The following is a 24,075-nucleotide window of genomic DNA, read 5'->3' as shown; positions in this document are numbered from 1 at the left end:
AAAATAATTTATCACATAAAAGTGGATATTGACAAAGCATCTGAAACTATATACTATATAGTGCTGTGATGTATGGCGGCTGCAAATTCCGGTAAACCTGCAACTTGTAAGATAAAAGTCTGCATAAACTGAATCACTAATGGTTTTAATATTGTTAAAAAATTCATGGATTAGTGAGATAATAGTGGTTAACTCTTATCAGATTGTATAAAATATATATGAATCTCCAAGAAGTTCATGAATCACAGTAAACTAAACCTTATGGTGGAGGTGGTAGGCAATGGCAAATTGGCAATCCCATAATCTCCACTATTGAGCATCCACTAACCACTTCTTTATGCATATTTTATACCTTAAGTGATGGTTACCATTACTAATTGTATTTTAAAGATATTCTTAGGGTTGCAAACTTTGTTTCTTCATGCTATGGTGACATTCTGCTTGTATATATCTTGACACAGAGACAGAGGGCACTTTTGAAAGGTATATGTAATTATATTCACGTGGAAGGTGATTTCAAAGCACCATATGCACAAAAAATGGTGTAAAATCTGCAGAGAGTGATAGTTTCATACAACCAAATACACCATCTTTAACAACAAAAAGTATATTCTTTTTTTGTAACTTATATAGATTTTCAAAACACACCTTATGTTTTTTTAGAGTTACAAATTTGTCTTACATATTTTGCATTACAGTAACTTTATAAATTATATTATTACACAACTATAGCCAAATAAATTATTCATATATAATTCACCCAAATAGATTATTATATGGGTAAAGAAAATTTTGTGAATTGCATTTAAATAGATTATTATATGGCCTTAACTAGTCAGCTAATAACCCTACAACACTTTTACTTCAATACTAAAACAAAATGGCGATAATAAACACAGATAATCTTAGAAATAGCTAACAGAATCCACACCTAGTTCTACCATACTTTGGCAACCTATACCTTCGACAATAAACCCCAAATTTTATAAGATTATAAATTTCAGAGGACATAAACACAAAGATTGAGCAACAATATCAATGTGTACCCAATTAAGATCTCAAATTTTAACAAACTTTTAAAAACTAACATATATGAAGTACCTGATTTAGATCTCAAAGAGTCTTCCAGTGGTCAAGATTTGATCTGACATTCCAAATGTAGCAACTTAATAGCATTCCATAGAAAATGAAGCTTCTGAATCTTGAAGCATGGTAGTTCTTCTATTCATAATAGCACAATCACAATCATGCATCAAAGTATCCGGATCATAAAAAATCTTCAAACTTGCAATATCATTGGTTAATTTTGTCAACATTTGGTATATCTCCTGGTTTCGAGTGTGTGAATGATCATCAGCATTAAAGGCATGCAACTGATTCTGAACTTCTATCCAACTCCAACCTGGTACCTTCTTCACCCCTTTCTCTTTCATAATTCTCTTTAAAACAGCAACTTCATCCCATCGCCTAAGATGTCCATACAAGTCACATAGAAGAACATAAGTGCAATGTTCATAAGGTTCTGATTTCAATAAAAAGTTTCCCACTTCCATTGCTAATTCAACATCACCACACAATCTACAAGCCCCCAATAAAGTCTTCCATACCATTGCATTAGGTTGAAATGGCATTGACCCAACCACCTCTTTTGCCTCTTTGAGACATGCAGCACGTCCCAATAGATCAACCACACAAGCATAATGTTCCATTCGAGGTGAAATCCCATAATCAGATTCCATGTTTTTTAAAAACTCATATCCTTCTTCAACTAAACCAATGTGGCTACATGCAGTTAGAACTGCAACAAAAGTTATATGATCCACTTTCACTTTTCTTTCCCTCATTTGAGAGAAAAGATCCAGTGCAACATGACCTTGACCATCTTGGGCATATGCAAATATCATCGAGTTCCATGTAACTGAGTTTTCTTTATGGGAAGTTTCAAAGGATCTTCTAGCATCCTCAATGATCCCACACTTAGAGTACATGACTACCAAAGAGCTAGTTACAAATTCATTAGACTCAAAACCTGATCTTATGGTCAAACCATGGATTTGTTGACCCAATTGTAAGCTTGCCAGATCTGCACAAGATCTAAGGACTGCAGAAAACGCATAATAATCCATCTCCAGGTTTCCAGATTGCATTATCTGAAAAAGTTTCAAGGCATTCTCACTAAACCCATGCTGTGAAAGTCCTGTTAACATTGAATTCCAAGAAACTCGGTCCTTGAACTCCATGTGCTCGAATATTCTTATTGCATATTCCATGTAGTTGCCAGGAGGTCCACTAAACATAGCCATCAATGAATTTGAAATTGGTGTCAGATGTTCGACTCCCCTTTTGATTACCAATGCATGTAAAGATTGTCCTTGATTTCGGATTTCTTCTTCGAAGCAAGAACTTATCATGCTAGTGTATGTATAAATGTCAGGTTCAAATCCCAATATTTGCATCTTGGAGAAAAGATTAAATGCAAGTACTCGTTCATCATGTTCCAAGCAAGCTGCCAGCATGGCATTCCAAGAGACAATGTCCAGAAAGTCAACTCCACCATCAAATACCCCCTTGGCATCTGTGATTGACCCACACTTGGAGTAAGCACTGATTGTAGCATTAAGTACAGAGCTATCAGATTCCATACCATGTTTTATGATCGCACAGTGGACCTGCATTGTTAGCTCATGGAACTCAGGTTTATCAAACAATGTTAGAATTGGGGAAAAGGTGCCATCATCAAGCCTCACACCTTCCCTATGCATTGATTTGAATAGCTGAAAAGAATTCACATGGTCACCAGTTTCAACATACCCTGAAATCAGAGCATTCCATGACACAGAATTAGGGTTAGGGATGCAATTGAAACACTTATGTGCATCCACCACTCCACCACATTTTGCATACATGTCCAAAAGAGCACTTCCTGAGTATACATTTTCATCATACCCTGTCTTAATGATATTCGCATGCACTTGTTGCCCAGCAAAGAGACAATCATTAGAAGCAATACCCTTGAGTATACTACCAAATGTGTACCCATCAAAGCAAAACCCACAACGTTTCATACGTATTAGAACCTCCCAAGCACTCTCAAGATCTCCATAGTTCACGTAACCAGCTATTAATGAATTCCAAGAAACAGTGTCTTTTTGAGGAATTTCGTCGAACAGTTTGCAGGCAATTCGCAGTTCTCTGATTTTTAAATAACCTCCTAATAGAATATTGGCAGTGTAAGTATCCCTGATAGTTCCTAACTTGACTATTTGAGAATGGTTTGCCGCAAGGGTCGTCGTCGACAAAGCATACACAGAAGTTTCGACGATGCTGCGTAATGACCTCATTCATGAGTAAGCGTCTGGCCTTCATTGTGTCATTTCAAATAATCGAGTTCGCGTCTAATGAAACAAAGGTCTTTAACTTTTCAAGCCATTGTCTTTATGAAGTATACACACCTTAAATCCTTAATTGAAGGAAAGCTCTATTCGATGGAATGTGAAGTAAGAATTAGGGCTAGGATTGGTGATAATTTAGGACAAGGTTTAACTTATTTTCATAGGTTAGGTGGGAGTCGAGTGCAATAAGAGTAAGAATGAGGTGGAGACATGGTTCATGGTTCACGGTGAGGTTGTTTGTTTTTTCTAATCATTTATTGTTGCCCACGCCGCAACACTTGGTCAACTGTTTGTTTTATTAAAGGTTTATGATTTAAAAAATGTTGTGCGTGTAACATTTGATCGTTTGTTTTAGATTTCTTCACATTTTACTTTAACTTATTGCAGCAGTCTGCAGAAGTTAAAAAACAAACAATTTTTTTATTAAATATTGTAGTCGTTTGGTCCCCCCTCTTCTGCTATAGAGGGTTGCAGAGGTGATCCGCATACTTCAGCTATTTTCGATTTGAAAAAACAAACGACACCTTAGTGTTTTACCGCAGAAAACACTACCTCTAGTGTGCAGTTTGGGTTGTACAACCTTTTCTTGCCGTCTCTATCTCACTCTTTCTCCCTTTCTCTATCTCTCTTTTCGATCTTTTTTTTTCATGGTATATCATTCCTAGTGTGTGGTATTGGAGTGTGATGACAATAACATCACACCTTATAGCCTTATCACATGCAAAGGGAACCTAATGTCATGTGATATGTATTTAATGCAAATAATAAAGAAAGAAGTTTTTTTTCGATAAAATAACCAATAATTAACAAAATTATATATATTCGTCATGATAGGCAATAAGATTTGGAAATATATTACGTCTTACGAATCTCAAATACTAAAGGAATTAAATCAAAATTATTCCAAAACATCAAAGAATTATAAGTATTCTAAAGTCTTATATCAGAGAGTTTAGGATTAAGATGTCTAAACATATTGTTAGGTTCTATCACGCCCACGAGATGCTCTATGTAAGATATGTTTGTTTCTAAAAGTTTTATGAGCTACGATCATATCCTAAGCTATGGGTTATGCTGTTGTGTACACTGAGATCGATTGTCTTAGACAAAATCATTTGCGCTATAACCGTTAATCCGGGAGGGATTTATAGTGTAAATCTAAGCATACAACATAGATTTATAAAAATGAGCTTTGGTGTAAATCTATAACAAACGGTATAGATTTATGTGGGTCGATATTCTCCGTCTGTGGTTGCTAGCTACAACTTCGTCTGACGAAACAAAACGGGTGTCAAGTGTTCTTTCTTTGCTACTACACGACTTTTAATACGTTAGTAATGATTCCAGATACCTCCATTTTTTGTGCCCTTCCGGAGCAGGAACATCCCATGTTTGTTTTGTTACCGTATAAAATTTGCATTAGGTTTATACGGGATTTATGCTCACTTATACTAGTTGGAGAGATTGTATTTAGTATGATAGTTTGTGACTCAAAACGGTAAATATCAATACCATAAATTAAGTCATATAACACTTAATTAACAACATGACACAATTGATTAAGGTTTATTAACTTACATTTAATAATATAACGACCCAAAAATCAAGGGTAAAAATTTCATTTTTAATATAACTAAAACATTCATACCATTTAATTGAAACATGTCAAATCATGGTCAAGTAAATCATTTATCAGAGTTTATCCTAAAATCATTCATTGCGGAAATCATAGGTGTGTGCACTGTGATCAATCTGAGCTCTTCTTTTCCAAACCGATGATACATGAAACCAAAACTGTAAACCGTAAGCACAAAGCTTAGCGAGTCCCCCAAAGCATACCCCACACACAATCCACGTAACACATATCTCATCTCATATTAGCTATGCAAGCTATCTCTACCACATATCACATATCAATTAGCTATAACAGCTATCTCTACCACATAATACATAACAATTAGCTATAAAAGCTACCTCTACTACATAATACAAATCAATTAGCTATAAAAGCTACATATACCACATAATACATATCAACTAGCTATAAAAGTTACCTCTACCACATATCACATATCAATCAGCTAGAAAGCTATCTCTACCATTAGCCATAATAGTTATCTCTACCATCAGCCATAAAGGTTATCTCTACCATCAGCCATAAAGGCTATCTCTACCATCAGCCATAAAGGTTATCTCTACCATCAGCCATAAAGGCTATCTCTACCATTAGCCACGAAGGATATCTCTACTGCATATCGCTACAATTAAATATATCACACACCTCAACACATCAAGTATACCAACTATCATAAAATGGGCCGACCTTGGTGTCTTAGACCTATTGGTATGGTGAGAAGCCTCACCTCTCGCATGTTGAACTGATAAGTTGAATTCAGATATGTCCCACACATTTCTCCTTCTCAACTGCCCATAATTATCAGGTGATTAACTTGACACAATCCCATAAGTACCCTTAGGTCAACCCTGGACAAAGTCAAGATCCACCGTCAAGGTCAACAGTCCATGTTGACCTCAACTCGTCGAATACAACCAAACACTCGTCGAGTTCCTTGCTTAATCTCGTCAACTCTCCGAGTCACTTGAATGACTCGTCGAGTTCCATAATGTTTGCGGCCGTAAACCCTCTACTGCAAACTCCTAACCGAGAACCCTTTGGCTGTAAAACCCTTGGCCGAATCATCGAGTAGATTAAAGGACTCGACGAGTCCCTTTAGTCATTGTTTCCGATCCTTTACAGTGGAAACCAAAGCTCCAAATCACATATCTAGCCACTTATGGTGTAGATACCACGTAAAGTTGCAAATTTGACGTGTTATGCAAAGCATCCAAGGCTAGAAACACTTAATAAAAGCTTGACAAGGGACTTAGAGCATAAAGGGGGCCAAGACTTGATAAAGTTGGCAACTTTAAGTTCCCAAAGGCCCAAAGATATCCGAATCTAAAGCCATACACTCATAACAAGCTCAAATCCAAGAATGATCCCAAGCCATGCTAACAATGGCCATGAACTTCCATAGAAGAAAATCTATGCAATGAAAAGCCAAGATTTCGACTTTATACCACAAAGTAGCTGCAACACTGGAGTAAATCCCGGATATACTGCCTTTCATTCAATATAACCTCTTCAAGCTTCAAGTTCCTTCCAAAAGAGCACCAAGAATCACTCTCCAAGCTCACACACACACACGCACACTTAAAGAGAGGGATGGAACGAACTAGGGTTTCTCCGGACAAAGGGGGAAATAAGGGAGGCTGCAAATGAGACATAAGTCCTTTAAATAGGGTACCAAACCCTAAGATTTAGGGTTTCCTCTACAACGCCTACTCGCCAAGTCGGGGCCATCCGACTCATCGAGTAGGGTCGAAATACCGCGGTCCTTTAAATGACTCTACTCGTCGAGTTCCCGACACTAAAAACCTAAAAACTTGCATCCATTAAGCAATTCCTGGAACGGGTGTTACAAATAAGTTATTTATATAAACCCTTTGTTTTTATACGGAAACACATTATTTATGTGGGAGGAGTTGCCCCACTGGTTAAGTGTCGATTTCCAAATGAAGTCAGATAACACTTAATTAACACCACGACACGAATTTACAAAGTTTATAAATTTGAAACTTATGAATTTTACATATAAACTATACAAGGTTTCAAGAGTAAATTTGACTATTTCATGCTTTCATAAAGTCTTATATGACTTTATTTTATATAAACTGGTATTCAAAATCCTTATATAAAAACATTTTGGTCATGGGAACTGTAAAATTTGATTTACTTATATATTTATCAAATAGTGTATTTTTGGATTTGAGCAAACGATATTTCTAAATGAGTCTAAATACACTTTTATAACTCATTTATTTTATACTTTTGATAGAATGCACGTATTTATAAAAGATTGTCAACCAGATAAATTTTATAAAACACTTATGAGTATAAAAATACTTTGTGTCAAAACTTGCAGAATTCACTAACAATATTGTTGACGTATCTTAATGCATGTATTTTAAGGTTATTTAGAGGGTCGGAAGTGTTTGTACAGAACAACCTCTGTTATTTTTATCATACATTTGTAAATGTTGGATTGTTAGGCGTGCATTGTGATTTAGCAATAACTATTGTCAATGTAAATTCTATTTCGGTAATAAAAGAAGATTTTATTTACATTGTGCATCTCGGCGTTTCCGCTGGCGGACGGGGGTGTAATAGGGTTAAAGAAGGTTGTAGGCCGATTTGGGGCCGTGCACGATGTTTAATAAATGTGATCACTGATTTACGTCGTGCATCTCGGCGTTTCCGTTGGCGGTCGGGGGTGTGACAGGGCTGAGTAAGGTTGTAGGCCGATTTGGGGCCGGGTGTGATGTAAGACTACGGCCGGGTTGGTTGCATTCACCTAGAATGTAGTGGACTAGATTTTGTTCGTATGTAGGTCGGTTACGTTACCCCTTGAGGACTTTTGGAGCCATGTTGACGAACATGCTAAGGTAACTTTTATCAGTTATACTTTCGGGTAGAGTCTCGATGCACGACCATGTATGAGGTTGTCAGTCTCAACGAAAGGTTAGGGATTCTACATCCTAGTTTAGTATAAGGTTAACATGGAATCAATAGATCTCGGTTAGAATAAATATGCAAATCCATAGTTATCATAATGTGTGTTATGAATTGGTCTGGCACCTAGGGGTGAAACTTGCGTTGCGAGTCTCCTTGTTTTCAAATGAAATTAGGGATGAGCGTGGGACGGAAGCGGTACCGACCCATCCCGTTCTCGATTTCCCAAATACCGAATTTGATTGAAAGTCAATCCCGAATACCGAACCGAATTAACATCATGGGTACCGGTACCGGTACCGGGAATGGTACCAGTTTTCGGTACTAGTACCGGTACCGGCTGTACCGATTCCCAAATTTCATGTATTTAGAGTACCAAGTGTCGTCCCATAGTTTTAAATTCAGTACGGTTTGGTACTGGTTCCGGTACGGGATCGGGATTTTGGGATAAATTGCTCATCCCTAAATGAAATGTTTCAACCGCAATGAAAAGATGGGGATTCTGTCTTTCAAGTGGCCAACAAAATAATTCAGGGTCGGAAGAGTTTTATTTGTTTCAGATTGTTAATTGGAGTTTTTATGGATATAGGATGTGATAATTTTGTTTGTTGAGAAGACAAACATTGTTTAGGTTCCGAGTTTTCGGGGAGAGCAGTTGGGCTTTCTTTCGATTGCTGAAGACATAGTGATAAGGTTCATTTCTTTGCCAAGATGTGTGATTTATGCTATGAATAGGCTCTGATAACGGCATTGAAGACATTTGGCTATTATGACAGTAGAAGTAGTAAGGAATGATTTCTAGGACGAAATCTAGTTTAAGTGGGGGAGAGTTGTAACATCCTGTTTTGATAAGTTCTTATTTCAGGATTGTGGACAATAAATGGATCAAATGAAGGCCTTGGGCTTCAATGGAATGAAGTCTAAACTCTATTGGAGGTGTATCATGTTAGACAAATGATTTAAACCTTGGATTGTTCGATGGAAGCTGAGGGGTAAAATAGGAAAGGTTATGTTTAAGGATTCTTGCATAAATTAATGATTTTAGTTCGATATGTTTTTAGTCATAAGTATTAAGATAAAATTGTAGAGTTCGTTGATACCTTTCCGTGGATATAAAGATCATCGAAAACAGAGTTGAAGCGAAGAAGTTATAGTTGTTTGAAGTTAAATTGGAAAAAAGGAGTCTGGCAGTACGATGGGCGTACACCAACTAGTACATTGGGCGTACTAGGCTGAAGGAAATCATGTTTTTAGGGTGTTACATTGAGCATAACTTTAGGTACGTTAGGCGTACCGTCGTGGTCCAAAAACCTTATTTTCATGGTTTTGAGCCTTATTTAAGGTCTCTAACCCCTTGGGCTCCTTCCTAACATCAGCCTCCACCCTCTTGAGCCTCCAACTTGAAACCCTAGCCCCTAGATCAAATATTGTGCCTTTCAACGTGTTTTGAGTTCATTTTGGATGAAAGAGAAGTTCAAGCTTTTTGATTGTTGAAGCTCAAGCTTGTGGATCCAAAGCCTACATTGCTTTTCTCAACTCCAGGAGGTATAAGGATTGAATCTTGATGATGCATTTGTTAGATCTAGTTAGGTTTGGGTTTTATGAGATCTTTGGTCACTTTAGTGCATAAATTTTAGATCTTAAAGGTTTGTGACCTTGTTATAGATAAAGTTGGAAACTTTATCCATCTAAACATCATTTTTATTCAAATCTGAAGGTTGGAGACTTAGACTTAATGGATTAAGTTGAAAAAAGATGCATTTTTGGTCCCTTTGAGACTTAAAGACTAGATCTTGGTTGTTTGGACCATCCTAATGGATATAGTTGGAAACTTCATACATTATAGAGCTATTAGGAGTCATAAAAATATGATCTTGATCCATTTCTTCCCTCCATGCAAGAGTTGTGATGCTTTGGTTTGTGTATTAAGTTAGGCTTTTGGTGTATGGTCTCCTTCTAGCCATGGAAAGTCATAAAGTTGGAAACTTTATGACTTAGAATGTTATTTGGTACTAGATTTGAGCTTTGGACGTGAGAAATTAATAAAATAAGCACTTAATGAAGGTAAATGAGACTGGTCAAGTACATTGGGTGTACCTGGTAGTACGTTGAGCGTACCAGGATGGATCCCCATAATCAGGGATCTACTACACTGAGCGTAGTGACTGAGTACATTGGGCGTACTCAGTATGTGTTGACCTCCTTTGAATTTTTTACTTTAACCAAGTTTGACCTAAGGGCATTTTAGGTAATTTGAATAATAGTTTGAGATTTGGGTCCTGTTAATTATATAGGTGACCGATAGAGATAACTTTTGGAGTAGTGATCGGTGCAACTATTCTTTCAAAGTGTAAAGTCAGTCTCCTCACTGTACTTATGGGTCGAAGGCACCAATGTTGGCCCATTGGATTATGTTGTAGGATAGTAGTGATATTTGTGACACTTACTGATATGCTTGTATGTGCTTTATGTCTTTGTGACTATTACTAATATGATTGTATGTTATATACATAGAACCAATCTGGGTTCGACGTCATTATGGACTCGGGGTTGATACGGACCCAACACAACTACATGCTGTTACATGGAGTCATTATGGACTCAGGGTTGATACGGACCAGACATAATTACGTTGTGTTATATTTATATATGTGATATATATGTGGTACTTTAGGAAACTCACTAAACTTTGTGCTTATAGTTATGTTTATGGTTTCAGGTACTTCCGTTTTCAAAAGAAAGGGCCCATGGAGTTTTATTCAACACTGAATGTTTACAAATTAATCTGACATTTTGAGAATACTTTGAATCTGATCGTCTTTTGGAACAATGAATGAATGAATTTAACTTATTTAAACCGAAATTTGTTTACTCGGTATTTTTGGGACATTATAGTGTTACAGTTAGTTTATTTAATTTTCGAGGATACATCATTAGTTCAATGCTATTTTTGGAATACACTACTAGAAAACAGCCATTTAATGACGCGCAAACAATGACATTCGTTGATAGAGGACGCGCATTGGTGTGTGCCCTAAAAAATAATGTCAATTTTGCAAAATTTGAAGGATAGTGGACACGCATTTGTGCATGCCCTAAAATTAGTGTCAGAAACGAAAAAAAAAAAAAGAAATGCGGAGGGCCCCTTTCATAAAATGTGCGTCCTCTAAATGTGTCGCTTTATTTTTTTTTTTTTTGCCTAAGAGCGCGTATTTTTTTTACCCTCTTTCCTCAGTATCTCCCTTTTCATTTACTCCTTGCTTCTCTCTGTAAACCCTAAGCCATCGCCACTGCCACTGTCATTGAACCTTAAAAGCTCAATACACACTAGAATCCTACAATAGAACCCTAATAATCCTTTTGAATCAACACATCCTTTTGAATCGGCTTTTCTTCCTTTACTTCTACACACACACACACACTCTCTTTCTCTCTCTCTCTCTCTCTCTCTCTCTCTCTCTCTCTCTCTCTGCAAGCCCTAAGTTGCCACCACCAATATCGAACCCGATAAGCTTTAAGAGTTTGGAGTGTTGGGTTTTGAGCATTCTAACACTCTTAAGTGTACATGCAATCCTAAATACCTTGGATCTATGTTTTCTCTATTATACATGCAAATAAGAATATCCAAGGTATTATCCTAATCTAGCATACAAAACAATGAGTGTAACAAGATAGAATACATACCTCTTTGATGTAGAAAGTCTTCATGAAGCTTGAGTGCCTAGCCCCAATAGTGTGGAAGCCTCAAATGGAATCACAGTTATCAAAACACTTAGAATAATTTGAGAGAGTTCTACACTTCATGAAATCGGCTAGCCCTTTTCTTCACTTTCTAGTGTGATTCTAGTGGCCGATTTTTGTCAAGAATAAGATCTTTATATAGTGTTACAATTAGGGTAAATCCTTAATTGTCATGGCTTACCATTTCCTTGGATCCATGGGTTCAAATACACCATGGAGCATCCATGGACCATCCTATGGGTTTTAGCCCAACTTGATTATCCATGGAGCATTAGCCCACTATATAAGTATGGATGATTTACACAATCAACCCATATATTTAATTAGTCTTCTTTTGATCACTTAATTAATCCTAGATTAATTCTTGATCAATACTAATTAAATAATCTTATTATTCTTATTATTAATATACTAGAACTTATAATATATTAATAACCATAAGTGTCTTATTTCTCTCATTATAGTCTATCCAAGTGCATGAAGGTTTGCAACCCAAATGGACCATGCCGGGTCGGGTCAAGTCTTACCAATTATAGTTATGGACTTAGACATTAATCTAACATGGAGTGCATCTAGAAACCTAAGCACACACTTCCACCATCTTAAGATACCGGTTCAAGATCAGAACGCCATGTCGTAGTCCACGATTCCATCATCGTCTCCACAAACCGCCATCAATGGCTGAGAAAACGAATGCGATTGGGTCTAGAACGAAATCAAAGCCGAAGCTCGCCATCAACCTAAGCACGCACTTCCTCCTTCTCCTCCAATCCATCTCTCCTCTCCGCCACCGTCGCTGACCTACTCGCCGCCCATCAAGGAGACCCCATTTGATCCCACTCCTTCTTGGTTCACTCCCAAAAGGTACATTCTTCATGTGTCTTCTCTCTCAAAAAATTGTTTCTTCTTTCTGTCTTCAGTTTGACATCCCTGCAACTTCAAAGCTTCAATCAGGTTTCATTATCTACTCCTTATATAACAATTTCTTGTTTTTATTTGTTCTACATTCTACCCTAGCTCTAGAGCAACTTGTTTGGTGTGGAATGGATAGTGTATTAATGTATTGGGATGATATGCTTATGATGGTGGGCCCTTATGGAGATCTAGTTCGCTATCTTTATGATGAACCCATTATCCTTATCCCAGAGTGTGATGGAGCTAGGATATTGTCTAACTTAAACATGGAGTTTCTTCAATGGATCCCAGCTTCTACTGAATCTATCTTCAAGATTGGGAGCACAGAATCAAAAGCTTTATTGTATGATGCTTTGGATCATTTTGACAGGAGGAATACAAAGGTAGGGTGTCACTTTGATCTTTGAATTAGACTTTACATTTCTTTCTTTCCTTCTAACTTCCAATATCAATTTATTCCATTCCAGGCTGATGAAAATTTGAGGTTGATAAAAACATCGTTGCCTGAGGCTGTTAAAGTCTTTAGATGCTGCAAGACATGAGTTTGATCATTTTGACAGGAGGAATGCAATGGTAGGGTGTCACGTGCTCCTCACACTCACATCCCACCTTCAAGAAAATCAAGACCTAAAGATGTAAGTCATTCCCATTCTATTTTCATGATTAAATGACCTTTTTACCCCTGTTTATGCACACACAGTTGATAGATAACCAACATGTTGAATTATTAAACCACTTATAACTTTTTAATCCTTTTCTATAAAACTAACATTATATATTTATATATTTCTTTTCGTTTCACCTTTATTAGCATTCAACTTATGAGGAGACTATTACAGAAATATTAGATGACTGGTAAAATTTTCCATTTTTTTATATATATTTTATAATCTGAGACATTTGATGTAATCAGTTATTTGGTTCCTGCATTTAAGGTATGCTTGAAAATGTTGAAGTTGAAGAGGATCATGAGTGTGTGTGTGTGTGTGTGTTGATGATCTCTTGTTATTCATAAACAGAGGAGATGAAGGTAAAAAGATTATACTCTTTTCCTTTTTGGCCCTTGGTTTTATAAATAATAACATATACACTAAACAATCTTATAGGGACTGACTGCAATGATGCCAACATTTGGTGTTGTCAGTTCTTGAAAAATGTAAGCATCTTTCAGCATTTCAGTTTTCCATATCTCAAAGTATTAAATCATTAAATACACGTAACTACAAAAGGTTTGGTTAAATATATTAAGAGTTTGGCTGGCTCTTAGATGATAGATACCTACCTACCTAATACATGAGTAAAACTAGTTTCTAAACATGATGAGATAGCTGATTGTAAATTTGTCATGCCAGATAAGATAATTTTCTGGAAAGTAGTAGATACTCCGAATCCTATGGGATTTGGACAAACTGACAAAATGTTTACCTAACATATACATATCTTAATCACTCCTACTACTGTGTTGCGATTTGAGTTTATTTACATCTTGAAAGGTCAAAAAAAATTATCACTCATAGTAAATGAATAACACATCTAATCTAGTTATCGTTAATCCTTTTTGGATCTGAAAGCGATATGCTGAAATACTGAGATTACTACTACTGGATGTAGCTTTAGTAATTGAACTCATTGTAATTTATTGTCCTATATATACATCAAGCTGCCCTTGTGCTTAATGCTTCATGTCGCTTCCGATACACATTGGACTTGAGAAAGAATGAAGAGCAAGAAAAAAGGAGAAGGATGATCAGGTCACATGCTCAACTCATAAGGGTAATTTTGTCCATAAATTTGTATATATAGCTTCCCAATCCCAAGTTTGGTTATATATTAGCTAACATCTGATCACCTTTTGTTGGCATGCATTGCTATTCAAATTGGTGGGAGAACATGTAGTTGGTATTTAGTCCCCCAAGTTTCCTTATGATATAAATATAATCTTTTCTTATGTTGAGCTAGCTACATTTTACATATAATTAATTTCCTTCTATTTCCCCTTCATATATATAGTGCTTGGGCCCACTGCGATTCCTGCATCTCCAAGTTGTGGTTATGGTATTTCACTCGAGCAACTTGTTTCCATGACCAGGGACCATAATCTAACTTCTCTTCATCAATATGGAGGGGCAAGTTACTTAGCTTATCAAACATATTTTTCCTATATATATTTTCAGGTGCAAGGGTTATCTGAGATGTTAAAAACCAATCTGGACAAAGGAGTACAAAGACATGAAGATGAATTAAGAAACAGGAGAAATGCCTTTGGATCTAACACTTATCCTGTGAAAAAAAGGAAGAAGCTTCTTTGTATGTTATTTCTCTACAACGACTATTTCTTCTTCGCTTTTATTTACAACTGCAGCTGACTATGGGTATTTTAATTATGTTGACCATAGATGTTCCTTTGGGAAGCTTGGTAAGATTTGACACTTATTATATTGATCGTAGCTGTTGCAACATCACTGGTGCTAGGAATAAAGACCGAGGCAAGTTTTAAATCATACTTTCTCATATATTTAGTCGTTCAGGAGTTTGTGAGCATATTATGACTCCTATTTGTTCCAGTTTTCTTAAAAGGATTGAGGTTTCCGTGTGTAGGGTATTGAAGAAGGATGGTATGATGGAGGAAGCATCACCTTTGTTGTTCTTTTGGTTATTTTTGTGACAGGTGAGGTAGTTGTTTTTATTTTTCCAGTGGTTATGATATTTAAAATGTACTTTCTCATATATTACCGTGTTCTATGAACTATAATAGCAACAAGTGATTATAGACAGTCCCTACAGTTTTCAGAATCTAAATGAGGAAAAGAGAAATATACAGATAAATGTTTGTGTGTTATTTTAATGAGTAAGATATTATTTTTATTATTATTCTACCTTTAGTTGTGTCTTCTTAACATATGCAAATTGAAGCAATTATTGATCCACAGTAAGTCCATGGACTGATTGTTATGCTTATAATGTGTTTTTCGACTGTCCTGTAGGTAGCATCTCAGCTTCTGATTAATTTGGTGTATTATTTTGGCAGGTTGATCCTACGACATGACCAATAATGATCTCTAGGGTCTGCTAGAAGGATTGGAGATTGCAGTTAACCTATATGGCCAATAATGAACTAGTTCAACTATTATTTGTTGATGACTTTCATCTCTTTCACATTTGATGTATTACATTTGTCTACTATTGGAATGATTATTTGTATGACATTAACTTTTGTGCAATGGATTGTACTTTTTGTATATGATATTTTATTTTCTATTATAAGACATGAAATGTAAATTTAATTTGAAAATTAGTAAATCTATAAATCATTTATTTTAAAAAAAATTAAAATTACGATACGCAAAAATGTGTGTCATATTCATTTATGACATGGCCTTTCTTGATAGCGGCTTTAATGATACGCATTGCGTGTCATAAATGCACGTCGTAAATGCGCGTCATCTCTCGTTATGACAAGGTCTTTCTTGACGCACATTTGTGCGTCGTCTGAGCGTTTTACGACGCGCAATGAGCGTCGTCAAAGGTTATTTTTCTAGTAGTGATAACAACATAAGTATATTGGTATTTCTACAAAATCCAAGAACAAACCTCAAGAATAAAAGACAAGGGGAAGCTTCATCAAAGTGGGTGTTGTTATCAAAATTTTGCTATTGTTGTTCTCCTAAATACATCCCCTAGTAGTCTAGTCTTCACTGTTTAATCTTAATAGGCTCGAGACATCATCCACCATGACATATGGGGCCTCTGTTACCCTTTGGAGCTTTTTTTCCTTGTTGACGTCGTAAATGCCAAACTAAGACGTTGGGGCGTCATACAAGCTATTCTAACATTTTTAGAGTGTATGGGACGTTGGGGCATCCTAGAAGGCGTCTTAGATGTTGATTAGTCTTCCAAGCCAATCTTGGTTATGGAAGCCGCACAACTAGCTGAAATACAAACCACAAAATTCGTAAGTAAATTTGTCTAGTTTCCAAAACATATTGATTCAAATCAATAGGATAAACATGGCTTGAGATATGATCAAAACATTGAATAGTAGTCAAATTTCCCAACAATATTTTTCTTCTTAACTCTGCGTAATTCATCCCTTATGCTTGTTAGCCTATTTTTGCTCGTTTTAATTCCTTCAACTTTGATTGCCTACATATTTGTTAAACATTCTATCAAAGTATGGCAAGCTCTTGAGTTATCAGTTATAAAAAATAAACAAATTAAAGCATTTTATATTAAATCAAAATGGCCCAATGAATAAGGACTTTTTCAAAAATAACTTATAGTGGTTGCACACCCTAGATAAGTCATTTTTTAATAAGTTATTCCTTACTAACTTATCAAAAGCTCCTAAACACTCTTTTTAAAACTCCAATTTGGTGCCACTATAAGTTAAAAAGTTCTTATTATTTTAAATAAACCTCTCAAACACCCTCTTAGTTGTTCGTCGGATTCCATTACCAAACATGTCTTACGATTTAAAGGGTGAGTGTTAATCGGTGATTAAGAAGAAACAACTTTTGTAATGTAAAATGTAGCAAGAACTCTAGAATTACCAACAATGGATTACCGAACATAAAGAAAGTACCAATCTAAATTTTTCGTTTTGTATTTCATTTTAAATTTGTCAAGATTTCATCATAGTTTTGGTATTTTTTTAACAAATAGATAATAAAAAGTGCATATTATTTTTAATAAACTATACCATACAATAGAATTAATTGATACGTTCAAAATAAAACCGATGTTAAATATTTTTTGAAGATAAATGTTATACAGGTGTTTTGATTTTGCATTATGTTTTATATAAAAATTTATGTTAAGTATGTGATAAATATATGTAGTCACTTTATAAATCTATAAAAAGTTTATGAATGATGAAAGAGATTTATGATTTATAAAGGTTTATATGTTAGTGATATAGAGGTAACAATGTTAATGAATCAAAGGAAAAATAAAGAAAAGAAAGGTTAGGCTACAAGGAGTGGTCTATAATGTATTTATTCAAAAAGTGTGTCATTTGAGCGCCACCTCAGCTTCATTAAGAGCTTCATTAAGTGTTGTTTGTTTTTCGAAGTAAAATTTTATGAAGTCTGCGAACCACTTTTATAACCTTCTGCAGCAAAAGAAGTTGATCAAACGTATCTTCTGGGTTTGTCTTTCTTTCTTTCTCTCTCTCTCTCTCTCTCTCTCTCTCTCTCTATATATATATATATATATATATATATATATATATATATATATATATATATCATTTGGGTTTGTCTTTCAAGAACTCAAGAAAATCTCATGAACAGTTGAACACAAATACACAGTCAAGAACATACATACACATCAAATTTTATGGATTTATTTTGGAAAAATCTTCTTCAAAACACACATATATTTATGAACATAGATACTCAGGAAAAACACACATCATGGTTTTCTAGATCTGCTCTAAGACTTTTCCGACTGCCACCATTGTCCGTCACCACCACTTGTAACCACTTTCATCTCCACCTAGAAATCACCAAACCCCACCTGGGACGAGGGTTTTAAATCGGAAGATTTTTCCATATTTCCGATTGAATATCAGATGGCTCAATTAATCAATTTATGTAAACAAGTTAAAGATCTATAGATGGGTCGATTTATAGGTGAATGTGTGTGTGTGTTTGTGTGTTTTCGATCACAACTCTCAAGGATTCTCTTCTTCTCATTCGATTTTAAACGTTGAGTTGTGATGGCGAAGGTGTGTAGATGAAGATGTGGATTTTTTGAGTGTAGGCACACCTCCTTCATGAGACATCACCATTACACACATACGGTTAAAGGGAGTGGTAACACTCCTAGCACCTTGTTACATCAGATTTTTGAATGTCATCTCATTTTTCTTCATTTAACACTTAATCTTATCATTTGTTAAGGAGTGATAACACTCCTAACACTCTACTTTTTTTATTTTCTTTTTTTCTAATTTAATTAAATTATTTTATTTTACTACACAAACATATTTTATGCATAAATATTAATCAAAATTTACTTTAATATAATATAAATAAATTACATGAAAATAAATATAATATTTAAGTGTTGGTCCTTTTAGTTCTTTTAAATCAATGTTTGATGCTTGGGACCAAATTTGTAGGGAATTATCAAATGAGGGTTAAAACAATTTTATTGAAATCAAAGTTTTGAGTTGAGACTATATTTGTAAACAAATTTGTAGTGAGGGTAGGAATCATTTATTTGGAAATGAAGTTTTAGAATAGGAAATGGCTTGTTGTCATACACATGAGCATGAAAATTGAGAACCAATGGGATGGAGACTTTTCTTTCTCTCTCCACTCGCAAATGGGTTAACGAATTGAAAATAACGAGTCATCTAACAAGCTTTTAGGATTCGTGTTTAACATTGCTAGCGAGGTTAGTGAGTATGATGACGACCCCTACTCCTCTTAGTCTAAGGGGTTGTGGTTGACAAAAAGTCACCATGACTTTTCAAGCCATGTCACCATACGTGTATGGATGTGAAGACATTCCGTATAGACTTATATTGTTTCAAAAATAATTTTTTGGAAGGAATTTAAAAGAAAAGAAAAAAAAAGTGAAATAATGATATTTTCTCCTAATAAGGATTTGCAGGAAAATAGGCCTAAAAAAGATTTGTTATTTATTGTATTCTTTTCTAACTCAGAACCATGTGTGAATGAGTTCCAACACTGGGAGATATGGATGAGAATTTGGCCCGAAAACTTGAACCGAATCGAAAACCGAACCGAATCGAATTAGACCCGAATAAGCAATTCGATTCGATTTTTTGGTATCTATATAAGGCTTATTCGGTTTTCGGGTTATTCGGTCCAGGTTACCCAAATAAGGGCTTATTCGGTCCAAAAGGACCGAACCGAATATGAAAAATCACATTTTTTCCCCTTGCACGATTGCTTATTCGGTCTTGTGTTTTATCAATCGTTACCCAAAATACCCACATAATGTTTAATGTTTAACTTATATACTTACAGATAGATTTTTGGGTGTTTTGGATGTCTAGTGTTTAGTGTTTAATATGTTGCTTATAACTATATCTTAAGATTGTGGTGGTTGGATTTTACATTTTATATATCAAGAATAGTTAATCCGTATTATTCGTGTTTATCATAAACTACAAAAGTCATATAAAATACAATATTTATAATCACATTATTATGTTATTTGTAAATGTTATTTGGGTTATTCGGCTCCTTTAATCATTTTGTACATGTTATTTGGGTTATTCGGACCGGAACCGAACCGAATCGAACCGAACCGAATAATATCAAAACCGAACCCGTATTGCTTATTTGGTTCGGTTTTCGATTCATATAATTACCTTTAATCGGTTTTCGGTTTTCGGTTTATTCGGATTCGGGTCGGTTCGGTTCGGTTCCGACCCGAATAACATCCCTAGTGAGAGATCTCTAAATTACATTCCAAGATCATATGTCATGGTGAATTTTTTAGAACCAAAGATTGGACTTATTTGAAGAGAAGTACAGTTGAGAGGCTATATATAACAACTTCTAAAAGATGAGGGAGCATCAATGTTAATTGGTGTAAAGAGTAGTAAATTGTCCATAGGTTTCCTCCCCAAAATCATGATTTGCAAGTTCAATTTTTTAGGGTTCATAAACATCTTAAATTTGTTCTATTGCCAGCGTTGTTCTTCCTGGATTTCGATCTCATTTCAATACTTTGGAAATATCCGGTGTTCTCTATCCCCGTTTGCTAGAGGATCTCAATCATTGGTTGCTGAATTTGCTTACGACAGTTATGACCTAATTGCCCCTTTTAATTACGGATATTCCTAGTAGTTGGCTCTTAATTGCTTCGGAATTATTGTCATGAAGAGCGGAAACGATGATCAAAGAATGCTAACAGTACAAGATTCTGTAGAAACTTCAGGTATGGGCTTTTACCCATTCTCATTGAACTCGCTGTTTTTTCAGTATTGTTCATCGTCTTCAGATTGCATGTTGTTCGTTGATCAAAGTATTAACATCATATTATAACTCGCGAAGTCTACAGAATCTACTATTGAGTCCCCAAATCCAGACAACTAGATGTCCAAGCAATATTTCCTAATGTCTAATAAATTAATAATTATGTTGAACTTCGATTTTTCATGTAAATCCTTAACTCCCAACTCCCAAGTTCCAAATTCACAGTTGATTTTGATTTTATCAAAACATGGACCAACATTCTCTGATTGGTGAAGCTTATCGAAGTTTCAATGCATTCATCACCTCAATTATACCTAAAATTGCATATCAAATTTCAAAGTTGTTAACCACTGTATACCTTATTCTTTGTTCTCCAACATTTTCTGGCAAACTCGTTTATTCTGGTTTCTTTCTTAGTGTCTCCTGCAGCTGATGATGTGAAGAAATATAGTGCTCAACAAAGAGAAGCTTTACCAGGAGAACCTCAATGCATAGAATGCGGACGATATGGGGAATACATATGTGATGAAACTGATGATGATATCTGCAGCCTTGAATGTAAGCAGAAGCTCTTGCTTAAAATCAAAGAACCCAAGTTGCCTACTAGTCTCAAGCTTCCTCCCATAAGATTACCCATTAGCGATGAATGCTTTTATGTTAGAGATGGTAATGAAAAAGGTAAACCAGATTCCCACTCATTAACCCCCAACCAAATGGAATCGATTAGACTCAAATTTGAGATTATTGTAAAGGGTACATGTGTTCCACCTCCAGTGTTGTCTTTTTCTCACTGTAACCTTCCTCAGAAGCTCCTGCAAAACATCGAATCTGCAGGGTATGAAATCCCAACACCTGTTCAAATGCAAGCAATTCCTGCTGCCTTAAAGGGTCAAAGCCTGCTTGTGTCAGCCGAGACTGGTTCAGGAAAAACCGCATCTTATTTGATTCCCACAATCTCTTTCTGTGCAAATTTCAGAAAAGAAGAGAAAAAACCATTAGTGATGGTGTTGACACCAACTAGGGAGCTTTCCATACAGGTTGAAGAACAAGCTAAGATACTCGGAAAAGGTTTGCCTTTTAAAACAGCATTAGTGGTAGGTGGTGATGCAATGCCTAAACAGATCCATCGTATACAGGGTGGAGTAGAAATGATTGTTGGGACACCTGGCAGGCTTATTGATCTTTTAACCAAATATGACATTGAACTCGACACTGTATCAATTTTAGTTATAGATGAAGTTGACTGCATGCTCCAAAGAGGTTTCCGTGAACAGGTGATGCAGATTTACAGGGCTCTATCTCAACCTCAAGTGTTACTATACTCTGCAACTGTTCCAGTTGAAGTGGAGAAGATGGGAAGATCATTAGCAAAAGAGATGAATGTGATCACTGTTGGAAAGCTAAACAAACCAAATCAAGCTGTGAAACAGGTGGCTATATGGGTTGAGTCGAAAAGAAAGAAGCAAAAGCTTTTTGATATATTTTCCAGCTCACAGCATTTTAAGCCACCTGTGATAGTGTTTGTGGGTTCAAGGCTTGGTGCGGATCTTCTTTCTGAGGGTATAAGTGTCGCCACAGGGTTAAAAGCTTTGGCTATTCATGGAGAGAAGAGCATGAAAGAAAGGAGAGAAATTTTGAATTCTTTTTTATTAGGGGAGGTTGAGGTTATTGTGGCAACTGGAATATTGGGGAGAGGGATTGATCTTTTGCATGTGAGACAGGTGATTGTGTTTGATATGCCGAATTCCATTAAGGAGTATGTTCATCAGATTGGTAGGGCATCAAGAATGGGAGTGGAAGGTAATTCGATTGTGTTTGTTAATGAGGAGAATAAGAAGCTGTTTCCCGAGTTGATTGGAATCCTGAAAGCTTCTGGGGCTGTGATACCTTGGGAGATTAGCAATTCAAGATACTTGGCAATGGCAGCCCCCAAAGACAACAGAGACAATAGAAAAAGAAAGCCTGTTTGGTAAACTGTTTTACTTTTGTCTCTGTTGTTTTGTTCAGATCAGTTGTTGAAATCAACAACATAGCTTCTGAGTTCATATGAGAAGCTGACACATCTGAAGAGCAGTGAAGATTTTGATATTGACCACATGGACCATTTTTGTGAATTAAGACGTGCATTTTCAAACGTGGTTATTGGCCTGAGTCGTGCATTGAAGATTTTGATATTTCTACAGCGATTTCCACAACAGCTAGGACATGACCCTCTAAGGATGATTGAGAGTTTGAGAAGCATTTTAAAAAGATGGGATGGAACATACGATTTGAAGATGATTGTTACTTTGTTAATTTTTGATGAAAATCCCATTTTAATGTTCTATTTACAACTAAATTTTAAACTTGTAAATTAGTTGATTCATTTTGTCTTGTAAGTACTTCTGTTTTCAAATCCCATACGATGTTTATATTATCTAAATACAATTAATCAAACAAAACACAACTACAAATGCAATAGCATAACTTTATTGTCCAGGCTATGTGCATAATGCGGAACATGGTTATAAACAAATTTATAGGAGAAATAAATTCAAGAAAATAGTAACATAACGAATTGAATAAAGTACTTAAAGAGTATCTTTTTTTATTAAACTTGAATTGAAGAACAGTCGATAAAAGTATTTGGAGAAATGATGATTTGAAAATATTGAGATTTTGAACAATAAAAGTATTTGGAGAAGTGCTGATTTGAAAATATAGAGATTTTGAACAACGCAAAGTAGATAAAGAACCTAAGCATTTGGAGAAATAATGATTTGAAAATCTAGAGATTTTGAGCAACGCAAAGTAGATAAAGAAATCTGTAGAGGGTTTCTTATACATAAACTATATATTCAAAAGAAATATAATTTTTTTCGAATGTTTATAACTTCAGCTCAATTTATAGAAGATTATAATCTTGATATTAATAATCAGATGTTTAGCGGGTCTTCATTCTTGAATAATTTCAATCTTTTCTTGAATAATTTTCTTTTGTTATAATTGGCCGACATAGAAATTTCCTTTTTTTGGCTATCTTTTTGTCTTTTTGTCATGATTTGAATCTTGAAATTGTGACATATGCATAATTGGCCAAGATAGAATTTTCTACTTTTGAAAATCTTCTGTTTTCTTATCATGATTATAATCTTTTTTAATGGTTGTCAATCATCATTTTCTTTAAAAATACATGCAATAATTCTCGATGATGTATTTTGAGAATCATATTTACACACACGGTATACACTCACACAGTGTTTAGATTACACACCATTTTGAGAATCTTGCAATCTTAAATAACATTGAAACAAAATATCTTACATTAAAGGTATTCATCAAAATAAAATTTTATGTATTTTATTCTTTGTATGGATACTCCAAGATTTACCTTTTTTTGATGGCTAAGATCCCGTTATCTTTTTGCTTTTGAAAACAAAGATTTACCACTAGCGTTTTTTTTATTAAATTTCCAAATTAAAAGTAGCGCTTCTATGATCAAATGCTAAAATAATTT

At 35.3% G+C, this 24,075-nt stretch overlaps 2 protein-coding genes across 2 annotated transcripts; one reads left to right on the top strand and one right to left on the bottom strand.

Moving 5' to 3' along the window:
- Positions 1 to 43: 43 nt before the first annotated feature.
- LOC145032474 (Pentatricopeptide repeat (PPR) superfamily protein) lies at positions 44 to 3,606 on the bottom strand. The gene has a single exon (XM_078981293.1). The coding sequence runs from the start codon at positions 3,339 to 3,341 to the stop codon at positions 1,167 to 1,169; it is 2,175 nt and encodes a 724-aa protein (XP_078837419.1). The 5' UTR covers positions 3,342 to 3,606; the 3' UTR covers positions 44 to 1,166.
- Positions 3,607 to 20,195: 16,589 nt separating this feature from the next.
- Positions 20,196 to 22,957, top strand: LOC145032473 (P-loop containing nucleoside triphosphate hydrolases superfamily protein). The gene is made up of 2 exons (XM_078981292.1): positions 20,196 to 20,541; positions 20,997 to 22,957. Exons 1-2 carry the CDS (start codon positions 20,481 to 20,483, stop codon positions 22,550 to 22,552), a joined length of 1,617 nt encoding a protein of 538 aa, XP_078837418.1. The 5' UTR covers positions 20,196 to 20,480; the 3' UTR covers positions 22,553 to 22,957.
- Positions 22,958 to 24,075: the final 1,118 nt, after the last annotated feature.

Source organism: Lactuca saligna, chromosome 2 (genome assembly GCF_052625555.1).
Source record: "Lactuca saligna cultivar CGN05327 chromosome 2, ASM5262555v1, whole genome shotgun sequence".
Lineage (NCBI taxonomy): Eukaryota > Viridiplantae > Streptophyta > Magnoliopsida > Asterales > Asteraceae > Lactuca > Lactuca saligna.
Note: the sequence above shows the minus strand (reverse complement) of the source record. Positions and strands in the feature narration are given on the sequence as shown.

Bases quoted from the DNA above. Each gene is read 5' to 3' on its own strand.
- LOC145032474 (XM_078981293.1), bottom strand. From the start codon at position 3,341: ATGAGGTCATTACGCAGCATCGTCGAAACTTCTGTGTATGCTTTGTCG.
- LOC145032473 (XM_078981292.1), top strand. From the start codon at position 20,481: ATGAAGAGCGGAAACGATGATCAAAGAATGCTAACAGTACAAGATTCT. The intron at 20,542-20,996 runs GTATGGGCTTTT...TTTCTTTCTTAG, and splicing joins AGATTCTGTAGAAACTTCAG to TGTCTCCTGCAGCTGATGAT.